The sequence below is a fragment of the Eucyclogobius newberryi genome, unplaced genomic scaffold (assembly GCF_026437365.1).
Source record: "Eucyclogobius newberryi isolate DKJ021-1_F unplaced genomic scaffold, fEucNew1.0.hap1 SCAF_15, whole genome shotgun sequence".
Taxonomy (NCBI): domain Eukaryota; kingdom Metazoa; phylum Chordata; class Actinopteri; order Gobiiformes; family Gobiidae; genus Eucyclogobius; species Eucyclogobius newberryi.
Window position 1 is genome coordinate 36,470,449 of NW_027315779.1, and position 13,650 is coordinate 36,484,098.

Below are 13,650 nucleotides of genomic sequence, written 5' to 3' on the forward strand. Positions count from 1 at the left end.
GTCAGGACTAAACATGGAGCGGCCTCCTGCTGGTGCCAGAGTCAGGACTAAACATGGACCGGCCTCCTGCTGGTGCTAGAGTCAAGACTAAACATGGAGCGGCCTCCTGCTGGTGCCAGAGTCAGGACTAAACATGGAGCGGCCTCCTGCTGGTGCCAGAGTCAGGACTAAACATGGACCGGCCTCCTGCTGGTGCCAGAGTCAGGACTAAACATGGACCGGCCTCCTGCTGGTGCTAGAGTCAAGACTAAACATGGAGCGGCCTCCTGCTGGTGCCAGAGTCAGGACTAAACATGGAGCGGCCTCCTGCTGGTGCCAGAGTCAGGACTAAACATGGACCGGCCTCCTGCTGGTGCCAGAGTCAGGACTAAACATGGAGCGGCCTCCTGCTGGTGCCAGAGTCAGGACTAAACATGGAGCGGCCTCCTGCTGGTGCCAGAGTCAGGACTAAACATGGAGCGGCCTCCTGCTGGTGCCAGAGTCAGGACTAAACATGGACCGGCCTCCTGCTGGTGCCAGAGTCAGGATTAAACATGGAGCGGCCTCCTGCTGGTGCCAGAGTCAGGACTAAACAGAAGATGTGAGACAGGCTTCTACTCTGACAATGTTCAACTCTAAGCTAAAAACAGTTTTGTTTCGCTGTGTTTGACTGAAAGGATTTTTTCTTTGCACTCTTCTCTTTTGTTTGTGATTTATTAGTTTAGAAAATCAATTGGATTGATCATTTTTAATTTAGTTAATTTTATTATATTTCTGTTTGTGTCATTTCTTTGTGATTTGAATGCATTTTTCCTGCTGTGAAGCTTTGAATTGCCTTGTGTATGAAATGTGCTCTACAAATAAACTTGCCTTGCCTTGAGTAAAGTACAGATACAAATTATATTCATATCAATATTTCATTAAGTACAGTACTTTTACTTTAGTTTTTGTTATGGTACTTTCCAACACTGCTCATTGTAGCTCTGAGAGTGTTTGTCTTCCCAGACTGGGCATCTCGCTCCAGGCCAGCCTCCTGCAGGTGGTGGGCTACAGGGCTCTGCTGGTGGAGGTGGAGAAGCTCCGCAGAGAAGCGTACGACTGTGAGAACCAGGAGCACGAGGACACGCTGCTCAAGGTCAAACTAAAGTCACTCTTAGACTCATATTACGTGTTAGCTGTGGCACATCATTCCAAATGATTATTTTCTCTGATAAATTATGTTTCAGTTCATCAGCATTTAGAGTACAATTTGAATGTTATTGAACAAACCTCTGATTGATGAACAAACAGAATATTTTTCCAACAGAAAAACTCAAAATGCACTGTTCCAAATGATTATGCGCCGCAGACATAACCATGACATCGTTTTAAAGAACAAAAAATGGTCATTTGTTTTAGTAGGTCCTATTTACTCAAATCAAAAGCTATTTCCATCAAAACATCTGAACAGGTCAAGTGAACATAGGACCTCTTGTTTGACAGGAACTACACAATTCTTACATCCATTGAACGTTTGAGTTTGTGGAGAGTTTCTGCTTGATGTCTTTGCAGGATCAGAGCCTCCAGAGCTGCTGTTTGGATGTGAACGGTCTCTCGCCCCCATAGATCTTTTACTTGAGGATGTTTCAAAGGTTCTCAATAGGGTTGAGGTCAGGGGAGGATGGGGGCCACACCATGAGTTTCTCTTCTTTTATAAGATAATCCCCACAATGGGTAAATTCCAGTGTTGCATAGACGTCTATAGAAGCCAGTGATGCAGAGGTGTTCTTTGCAGCATGAGATGGTGCATTGTCCTGCATGAAGATGATTTTGTTCTGGAGAGCACAGTTCAACTCCACATATTTTACAGAGGTCATTTTCACACCTTCAGGGACCCTAAAGGGGCCGACCAGACAATGGTGAAAATGGTGGTCTGCTTAATAATGTGGACCGTCCTTCTTAAGTAGTTTTTCCTTTAATTGGACCGACCTGGCAAACTAATTGGCACAGATTTCTGAGATTGATTTCACTGACCCAAAGAGCCTGAGACACAAGACATCCATGAGTTTCACTGGAAAACTAACAAAAATGACCTTTATGACACTTCAACACATTATTTGCATAATCATTTGGAACGCGGTGTAGAGTAGAGTGAAACCTGCTCTTTGTATCTTATTTTCTTGTGGAGGGTTTGTACCTGCTTGTCTCCATGGAGATGTTATTGCTTTGCCTGGAATATTCCTTAGGATAGACTTGTGCACATCTACAGCAGGTGCTGACATTGACCGTTTTTAAATTTAAATTTCTACAAATTCAAATTAGGAACGGGCAATATATTGGTTCCATTATTGCTATCGGCCAATATCAGAACAGTTTCATTGGTATCGGACATGATATGTCATTCCCTGTACGTAGAAATTTAATTTGTGATCTTTACTTCAACTTAAGATAAACATGTGGGCCTTGCTGTAGATATTCAAATAACAATATCGGTATCAGCCACAGCAGCCAAATATTAGATGTATTATTAACACAGCAGTCCAAAAGCATTACAAACGCCTTGCGTGGTTCATCATGTTTCTTCATTCTTCATTGTGTCTTGATGATGTGTTGTGGTGTGTGCAGCTGTGGAAGGAGCTGCGTCCAGACTGTCCTCTGACCGGACGCATCTCCAAACAGTGGTGTGAGATCGGCTTCCAGGGCAGTGACCCCAAGACGGACTTCAGAGGGATGGGCCTGCTGGGCCTCAGCAACCTGCTGTGAGTGCAACAACCTCATACTGTAGTACCACATGGAGGCCACATGGAGGCCACATGGAGGCCACATGAAGGTCACATGAAGGACACCTGAAGGTCACATGAAGGCCACATGAAGGCCACATGAAGGCCACATGAAGGCCACATGAAGGCCACATGAAGGCCACATGAAGGCCACATGAAGGCCACATGAAGGACACATGAAGGACACATGAAGGCCACATGAAGGCCACGTGAAGGCCACGTGAAGGCCACGTGAAGGCCACGTGAAGGACACGTGAAGGTCACGTGAAGGCCACCTGAAGGCCACGTGAAGGTCACATGAAGGACACATGAAGGTCACATGAAGGCCACATGAAGGACACATGAAGGACACATGAAGGTCACATGAAGGACACATGAAGGTCACATGAAGGCCACGTGAAGGCCACGTGAAGGACACGTGAAGGTCACGTGAAGGCCACCTGAAGGCCACGTGAAGGCCACGTGAAGGTCACGTGAAGGACACGTGAAGTCCACGTGAAGGCCACGTGAAGTCCACGTGAAGTCCACATGAAGGCCACATGAAGGCCACATGAAGGTCACATGAAGGACGCATGAAGGCCGCATGAAGGCTACATGAAGGTCACGTGAAGGACACGTGAAGGCCACGTGAAGGCCACGTGAAGGCCACGTGAAGGCCACGTGAAGGTCACGTGAAGGTCACGTGAAGGCCACGTGAAGGACACGTGAAGGCCACATGAAGTCCACGTGAAGGCCACGTGAAGGCCACGTGAAGGCCACGTGAAGGCCACGTGAAGGCCACGTGAAGTCCACATGAAGGTCACATGAAGGTCACATGAAGGACACATGAAGGACACATGAAGGACACATGAAGGACACATGAAGGCCACATGAAGGACACATGAAGGCCACATGAAGGCCACATGAAGGCCACATGAAGGACACATGAAGGACACATGAAGGACACATGAAGGCCACATGAAGGCCACGTGAAGGCCACGTGAAGGCCACGTGAAGGCCACGTGAAGGCCACGTGAAGGTCACGTGAAGGTCACGTGAAGGTCACGTGAAGGCCACGTGAAGGACACGTGAAGGACACGTGAAGGCCACATGAAGTCCACATGAAGGCCACATGAAGGTCACGTGAAGGCCACGTGAAGGCCACGTGAAGGTCACATGAAGGACACATGAAGGACACATGAAGGACACATGAAGGACACATGAAGGCCACATGAAGGCCACATGAAGGTCACATGAAGGACACATGAAGGACACATGAAGGCCACATGAAGGTCACATGAAGGCCACGTGAAGGCCACGTGAAGGCCACGTGAAGGCCACGTGAAGGACACGTGAAGGACACGTGAAGGCCACACATGAAGGCCACGTGAAGGCCACGTGAAGGCCACGTGAAGGCCACGTGAAGGCCACGTGAAGGCCACGTGAAGGTCACGTGAAGGCCACGTGAAGGCCACGTGAAGGCCACGTGAAGGACACATGAAGGACACGTGAAGGCCACGTGAAGGCCACGTGAAGGCCACGTGAAGGCCACGTGAAGGACACGTGAAGGCCACCTGAAGGCCACCTGAAGGCCACGTGAAGGTCACGTGAAGGTCACATGAAGGACACATGAAGGTCACATGAAGGCCACATGAAGGACACATGAAGGACACATGAAGGTCACATGAAGGACACGTGAAGGCCACGTGAAGGCCACGTGAAGGTCACGTGAAGGCCACCTGAAGGCCACGTGAAGGCCACGTGAAGGTCACGTGAAGTCCACGTGAAGTCCACGTGAAGGCCACATGAAGGCCACGTGAAGGCCACGTGAAGGCCACGTGAAGGACACATGAAGGCCACGTGAAGGCCACATGAAGGCCACATGAAGGCCACATGAAGGCCACATGAAGGTCACGTGAAGGACACATGAAGGACACATGAAGGCCACATGAAGGCCACATGAAGGCCACGTGAAGGCCACGTGAAGGACACGTGAAGGCCACACATGAAGGCCACGTGAAGGCCACGTGAAGGCCACGTGAAGGCCACGTGAAGGCCACGTGAAGGTCACATGAAGGCCACGTGAAGGCCACGTGAAGGCCACGTGAAGGACACATGAAGGACACATGAAGGCCACGTGAAGGCCACGTGAAGGCCACGTGAAGGCCACGTGAAGGCCACGTGAAGGCCACGTGAAGGACACGTGAAGGTCACGTGAAGGCCACCTGAAGGCCACGTGAAGGTCACATGAAGGACACATGAAGGTCACATGAAGGACACATGAAGGACACATGAAGGTCACATGAAGGACACATGAAGGTCACGTGAAGGCCACGTGAAGGCCACGTGAAGGACACGTGAAGGTCACGTGAAGGCCACCTGAAGGCCACGTGAAGGTCACGTGAAGTCCACGTGAAGGCCACATGAAGGCCACATGAAGGCCACATGAAGGCCACGTGAAGGCCACGTGAAGGCCACATGAAGGCCACGTGAAGGACACATGAAGGCCACGTGAAGGCCACGTGAAGGCCACGTGAAGGTCACGTGAAGGACACATGAAGGCCACATGAAGGCCACATGAAGGCCACATGAAGGACACATGAAGGACACATGAAGGCCACATGAAGGACACATGAAGGCCACATGAAGGCCACATGAAGGCCACCTGAAGGCCACGTGAAGGCCACGTGAAGGACACGTGAAGGCCACATGAAGGCCACATGAAGGCCACCTGAAGGCCACATGAAGGACACATGAAGGACACATGAAGGACACATGAAGGCCACGTGAAGGCCACGTGAAGGCCACATGAAGGTCACATGAAGGCCACGTGAAGGTCACATGAAGGCCACCTGAAGGCCACATGAAGGCCACATGAAGGACACATGAAGGCCACGTGAAGGCCACGTGAAGGCCACATGAAGGTCACGTGAAGGCCACGTGAAGGTCACATGAAGGCCACATGAAGGCCACATGAAGGTCACATGAAGGCCACGTGAAGGTCACATGAAGGCCACATGAAGGCCACCTGAAGGCCACATGAAGGCCACCTGAAGGCCACATGAAGGCCACGTGAAGGTCACGTGAAGGACACATGAAGGTCACATGAAGGACACATGAAGGCCACATGAAGGCCACGTGAAGGCCACGTGAAGGCCACGTGAAGGACACGTGAAGGCCACACATGAAGGCCACGTGAAGGCCACGTGAAGGCCACGTGAAGGCCACGTGAAGGCCACGTGAAGGCCACGTGAAGGCCACGTGAAGGCCACGTGAAGGCCACGTGAAGGCCACGTGAAGGCCACGTGAAGGACACGTGAAGGCCACACATGAAGGCCACGTGAAGGCCACGTGAAGGCCACGTGAAGGCCACGTGAAGGCCACGTGAAGGCCACGTGAAGGCCACGTGAAGGTCACGTGAAGGCCACGTGAAGGCCACGTGAAGGACACATGAAGGACACATGAAGGCCACGTGAAGGCCACGTGAAGGCCACGTGAAGGCCACGTGAAGGCCACGTGAAGGACACGTGAAGGTCACGTGAAGGCCACCTGAAGGCCACGTGAAGGTCACGTGAAGGACACGTGAAGTCCACGTGAAGGCCACATGAAGGCCACATGAAGGCCACGTGAAGGCCACGTGAAGGCCACGTGAAGGACACATGAAGGCCACGTGAAGGACACATGAAGGCCACATGAAGGCCACATGAAGGCCACGTGAAGGTCACGTGAAGGACACATGAAGGCCACATGAAGGCCACATGAAGGCCACCTGAAGGCCACATGAAGGCCACATGAAGGACACATGAAGGACACATGAAGGCCACATGAAGGCCACCTGAAGGCCACATGAAGGCCACGTGAAGGACACGTGAAGGCCACATGAAGGCCACCTGAAGGCCACATGAAGGACACATGAAGGACACATGAAGGCCACATGAAGGCCACGTGAAGGCCACATGAAGGTCACATGAAGGCCACGTGAAGGTCACATGAAGGCCACCTGAAGGCCACATGAAGGCCACATGAAGGACACGTGAAGGACACATGAAGGCCACATGAAGGCCACATGAAGGTCACGTGAAGGCCACGTGAAGGTCACATGAAGGTCACATGAAGGCCACATGAAGGTCACATGAAGGCCACGTGAAGGTCACATGAAGGCCACATGAAGGCCACCTGAAGGCCACGTGAAGGTCACATGAAGGCCACATGAAGGCCACATGAAGGCCACATGAAGGCCACATGAAGGACACATGAAGGCCACATGAAGGCCACATGAAGGCCACATGAAGGCCACATGAAGGCCACATGAAGGACACATGAAGGCCACATGAAGGACACGTGAAGGTCACATGAAGGCCACATGAAGGACACGTGAAGGTCACATGAAGGCCACATGAAGGCCACATGAAGGACACGTGAAGGCCACATGAAGGACACATGAAGGACACATGAAGGCCACGTGAAGGCCACGTGAAGGCCACGTGAAGGCCACGTGAAGGACACATGAAGGCCACATGAAGGCCACCTGAAGGCCACATGAAGGCCACATGAAGGACACATGAAGGACACATGAAGGCCACGTGAAGGCCACGTGAAGGCCACATGAAGGTCACATGAAGGCCACGTGAAGGTCACATGAAGGCCACCTGAAGGCCACCTGAAGGCCACATGAAGGCCACATGAAGGACACGTGAAGGACACATGAAGGCCACATGAAGGCCACGTGAAGGCCACATGAAGGTCACGTGAAGGCCACGTGAAGGTCACATGAAGGCCACATGAAGGTCACATGAAGGCCACGTGAAGGTCACATGAAGGCCACATGAAGGCCACCTGAAGGCCACGTGAAGGCCACGTGAAGGCCACGTGAAGGCCACATGAAGGTCACATGAAGGCCACGTGAAGGTCACATGAAGGCCACATGAAGGCCACATGAAGGCCACATGAAGGCCACATGAAGGACACATGAAGGCCACATGAAGGCCACATGAAGGCCACATGAAGGACACATGAAGGCCACATGAAGGACACGTGAAGGTCACATGAAGGCCACATGAAGGACACGTGAAGGTCACATGAAGGCCACATGAAGGCCACATGAAGGACACGTGAAGGCCACATGAAGGCCACATGAAGGACACATGAAGGACACATGAAGGCCACATGAAGGACACATGAAGGCCACATGAAGGCCACATGAAGGCCACATGAAGGCCACATGAAGGCCACATGAAGGACACGTGAAGGCCACGTGAAGGACACGTGAAGGTCACATGAAGGCCACGTGAAGGACACGTGAAGGTCACATGAAGGACACGTGAAGGTCACATGAAGGCCACATGAAGGACACGTGAAGGTCACATGAAGGTCACATGAAGGCCACATGAAGGACACGTGAAGGACACGTGAAGGACACGTGAAGGTCACATGAAGGCCACATGAAGGCCACATGAAGGCCACATGAAGGACACATGAAGGCCACATGAAGGACACATGAAGGACACATGAAGGCCACATGAAGGCCACATGAAGGCCACATGAAGGCCACATGAAGGCCACATGAAGGCCACATGAAGGACACATGAAGGCCACGTGAAGGACACGTGAAGGTCACATGAAGGCCACGTGAAGGCCACGTGAAGGCCACGTGAAGGCCACGTGAAGGACACATGAAGGCCACATGAAGGCCACATGAAGGCCACGTGAAGGCCACGTGAAGGCCACGTGAAGGACACATGAAGGACACATGAAGGACACATGAAGGCCACATGAAGGCCACGTGAAGGCCACGTGAAGGCCACGTGAAGGACACATGAAGGACACATGAAGGACACATGAAGGCCACATGAAGGCCACATGAAGGCCACATGAAGGCCACATGAAGGCCACATGAAGGCCACATGAAGGCCACATGAAGGACACATGAAGGACACATGAAGGCCACGTGAAGGTCACATGAAGGCCACCTGAAGGCCACATGAAGGCCACATGAAGGACACATGAAGGCCACGTGAAGGCCACGTGAAGGCCACATGAAGGTCACGTGAAGGCCACGTGAAGGTCACATGAAGGCCACATGAAGGCCACATGAAGGTCACATGAAGGCCACGTGAAGGTCACATGAAGGCCACATGAAGGCCACCTGAAGGCCACATGAAGGCCACCTGAAGGCCACATGAAGGCCACGTGAAGGTCACGTGAAGGACACATGAAGGTCACATGAAGGACACATGAAGGCCACATGAAGGCCACGTGAAGGCCACGTGAAGGCCACGTGAAGGACACGTGAAGGCCACACATGAAGGCCACGTGAAGGCCACGTGAAGGCCACGTGAAGGCCACGTGAAGGCCACGTGAAGGCCACGTGAAGGCCACGTGAAGGCCACGTGAAGGCCACGTGAAGGCCACGTGAAGGCCACGTGAAGGACACGTGAAGGCCACACATGAAGGCCACGTGAAGGCCACGTGAAGGCCACGTGAAGGCCACGTGAAGGCCACGTGAAGGCCACGTGAAGGCCACGTGAAGGCCACGTGAAGGTCACGTGAAGGCCACGTGAAGGCCACGTGAAGGACACATGAAGGACACGTGAAGGCCACGTGAAGGCCACGTGAAGGCCACGTGAAGGACACGTGAAGGTCACGTGAAGGCCACCTGAAGGCCACGTGAAGGTCACGTGAAGGACACGTGAAGTCCACGTGAAGGCCACATGAAGGCCACATGAAGGCCACGTGAAGGCCACGTGAAGGCCACGTGAAGGACACATGAAGGCCACGTGAAGGACACATGAAGGCCACATGAAGGCCACATGAAGGCCACGTGAAGGTCACGTGAAGGACACATGAAGGCCACATGAAGGCCACATGAAGGCCACCTGAAGGCCACATGAAGGCCACATGAAGGACACATGAAGGACACATGAAGGCCACATGAAGGCCACCTGAAGGCCACATGAAGGCCACGTGAAGGACACGTGAAGGCCACATGAAGGCCACCTGAAGGCCACATGAAGGACACATGAAGGCCACATGAAGGCCACGTGAAGGCCACATGAAGGTCACATGAAGGCCACGTGAAGGTCACATGAAGGCCACCTGAAGGCCACATGAAGGCCACATGAAGGACACGTGAAGGACACATGAAGGCCACATGAAGGCCACATGAAGGTCACGTGAAGGCCACGTGAAGGTCACATGAAGGCCACGTGAAGGCCACATGAAGGTCACATGAAGGCCACGTGAAGGTCACATGAAGGCCACCTGAAGGCCACCTGAAGGCCACATGAAGGCCACATGAAGGACACGTGAAGGACACATGAAGGCCACATGAAGGCCACGTGAAGGCCACATGAAGGTCACGTGAAGGCCACGTGAAGGTCACATGAAGGCCACATGAAGGCCACATGAAGGTCACATGAAGGCCACGTGAAGGTCACATGAAGGCCACATGAAGGCCACCTGAAGGCCACGTGAAGGCCACGTGAAGGCCACGTGAAGGCCACATGAAGGTCACATGAAGGCCACGTGAAGGTCACATGAAGGCCACATGAAGGCCACATGAAGGCCACATGAAGGCCACATGAAGGCCACATGAAGGCCACGTGAAGGCCACGTGAAGGACACATGAAGGACACATGAAGGACACATGAAGGCCACATGAAGGCCACATGAAGGCCACATGAAGGCCACATGAAGGCCACATGAAGGACACATGAAGGCCACGTGAAGGCCACGTGAAGGCCACATGAAGGTCACGTGAAGGCCACGTGAAGGTCACATGAAGGCCACATGAAGGCCACATGAAGGTCACATGAAGGCCACGTGAAGGTCACATGAAGGCCACATGAAGGCCACCTGAAGGCCACATGAAGGCCACCTGAAGGCCACATGAAGGCCACGTGAAGGTCACGTGAAGGACACATGAAGGTCACATGAAGGACACATGAAGGCCACATGAAGGCCACGTGAAGGCCACGTGAAGGCCACGTGAAGGACACGTGAAGGCCACACATGAAGGTCACGTGAAGGCCACGTGAAGGCCACGTGAAGGCCACATGAAGGTCACGTGAAGGCCACGTGAAGGACACGTGAAGGCCACATGAAGGTCACGTGAAGGCCACGTGAAGGTCACATGAAGGCCACATGAAGGCCACGTGAAGGCCACGTGAAGGCCACGTGAAGGCCACGTGAAGGCCACGTGAAGGCCACGTGAAGGCCACGTGAAGGCCACGTGAAGGCCACGTGAAGGCCACGTGAAGGCCACGTGAAGGACACGTGAAGGCCACACATGAAGGCCACGTGAAGGCCACGTGAAGGCCACGTGAAGGCCACGTGAAGGCCACGTGAAGGCCACGTGAAGGCCACGTGAAGGCCACGTGAAGGTCACGTGAAGGCCACGTGAAGGCCACGTGAAGGACACATGAAGGACACGTGAAGGCCACGTGAAGGCCACGTGAAGGCCACGTGAAGGCCACGTGAAGGCCACGTGAAGGACACGTGAAGGTCACGTGAAGGCCACCTGAAGGCCACGTGAAGGTCACGTGAAGGACACGTGAAGTCCACGTGAAGGCCACATGAAGGCCACGTGAAGGCCACGTGAAGGCCACGTGAAGGCCACGTGAAGGACACATGAAGGCCACGTGAAGGACACATGAAGGCCACATGAAGGCCACATGAAGGCCACGTGAAGGTCACGTGAAGGACACATGAAGGCCACATGAAGGCCACATGAAGGCCACCTGAAGGCCACATGAAGGCCACATGAAGGACACATGAAGGACACATGAAGGCCACATGAAGGCCACCTGAAGGCCACATGAAGGCCACGTGAAGGACACGTGAAGGCCACATGAAGGCCACCTGAAGGCCACATGAAGGACACATGAAGGACACATGAAGGCCACATGAAGGCCACGTGAAGGCCACATGAAGGTCACATGAAGGCCACGTGAAGGTCACATGAAGGCCACCTGAAGGCCACATGAAGGCCACATGAAGGACACGTGAAGGACACATGAAGGCCACATGAAGGCCACATGAAGGTCACGTGAAGGCCACGTGAAGGTCACATGAAGGCCACGTGAAGGCCACATGAAGGTCACATGAAGGCCACGTGAAGGTCACATGAAGGCCACCTGAAGGCCACCTGAAGGCCACATGAAGGCCACATGAAGGACACGTGAAGGACACATGAAGGCCACATGAAGGCCACGTGAAGGCCACATGAAGGTCACGTGAAGGCCACGTGAAGGTCACATGAAGGCCACATGAAGGCCACATGAAGGTCACATGAAGGCCACGTGAAGGTCACATGAAGGCCACATGAAGGCCACCTGAAGGCCACGTGAAGGCCACGTGAAGGCCACGTGAAGGCCACATGAAGGTCACATGAAGGCCACGTGAAGGCCACATGAAGGCCACATGAAGGCCACATGAAGGCCTACAGCTGAGGTCACTACTAAACCATCACCATGGTCCAGTTTGAGAACATTTCCACTTTGCCACTTTTAGATCATAATATATGTTATTATTGGGGCAAGTTAACGCATTATTATCGCCTTAACTCATCACTTATTTAACACGATCAATTGTTTTAACGTGCGTTAACGCAGGTGGAGTCGAGTCGTCCTGCACATGCTCAGTGGAGTCGAGTCGTCCTGCACATGCTCAGTGGAGGAGAGTCGTCCTGCACATGCTCAGTGGAGTCGAGTCGTCCTGCACATGCTCAGTGGAGGAGAGTCGTCCTGCACATGCTCAGTGGAGGAGAGTCGTCCTGCACATGCTCAGTGGAGGAGAGTCGTCCTGCACATGCTCAGTGGAGTCGAGTCGTCCTGCACATGCTCAGTGGAGGAGAGTCGTCCTGCACATGCTCAGTGGAGGAGAGTCGTCCTGCACATGCTCAGTGGAGTCGAGTCGTCCTGCACATGCTCAGTGGAGTCGTGTCGTCCTGCACATGCTCAGTGGAGGAGAGTCGTCCTGCACATGCTCAGTGGAGTCGAGTCGTCCTGCACATGCTCAGTGGAGTCGAGTCGTCCTGCACATGCTCAGTGGAGTCGTGTCGTCCTGCACATGCTCAGTGGAGGAGAGTCGTCCTGCACATGCTCAGTGGAGTCGAGTCGTCCTGCACATGCTCAGTGGAGTCGAGTCGTCCTGCACATGCTCAGTGGAGTCGAGTCGTCCTGCACATGCTCAGTGGAGGAGAGTCGTCCTGCACATGCTCAGTGGAGGAGAGTCGTCTTGCACATGCTCAGTGGAGGAGAGTCGTCCTGCACATGCTCAGTGGAGGAGAGTCGTCCTGCACATGCTCAGTGGAGTCGAGTCGTCCTGCACATACTCAGTGGAGGAGAGTCGTCCTGCACATGCTCAGTGGAGTCGAGTCGTCCTGCACATGCTCAGTGGAGGAGAGTCGTCCTGCACATGCTCAGTGGAGGAGAGTCGTCCTGCACATGCTCAGTGGAGGAGAGTCGTCCTGCACATGCTCAGTGGAGTCGAGTCGTCCTGCACATGCTCAGTGGAGGAGAGTCGTCCTGCACATGCTCAGTGGAGGAGAGTCGTTCTGCACATGCTCAGTGGAGTCGAGTCGTCCTGCACATGCTCAGTGGAGTCGAGTCGTCCTGCACATGCTCAGTGGAGGAGAGTCGTCCTGCACATGCTCAGTGGAGTCGAGTCGTCCTGCACATGCTCAGTGGAGTCGAGTCGTCCTGCACATGCTCAGTGGAGTCGAGTCGTCCTGCACATGCTCAGTGGAGGAGAGTCGTCCTGCACATGCTCAGTGGAGGAGAGTCGTCTTGCACATGCTCAGTGGAGGAGAGTCGTCCTGCACATGCTCAGTGGAGGAGAGTCGTCCTGCACATGCTCAGTGGAGGAGAGTCGTCCTGCACATGCTCAGTGGAGTCGAGTCGTCCTGCACATGCTCAGTGGAGTCGAGTCGTCC

At 53.6% G+C, this 13,650-nt stretch overlaps 1 protein-coding gene across 2 annotated transcripts in view; it reads left to right on the top strand.

Moving 5' to 3' along the window:
- elmod1 (ELMO/CED-12 domain containing 1) overlaps positions 1–13,650 on the top strand; it is a 43,220-nt gene that overhangs the window by 9,824 nt on the left and 19,746 nt on the right. For both annotated transcript variants that reach the window (XM_072447033.1, XM_072447034.1), the window contains exons 5-6: positions 985–1,114; positions 2,584–2,717. In XM_072447033.1, coding sequence (XP_072303134.1) covers positions 985–1,114; positions 2,584–2,717 — 264 coding nt within the window. The remainder of the gene's footprint in view (positions 1–984; positions 1,115–2,583; positions 2,718–13,650) is intronic.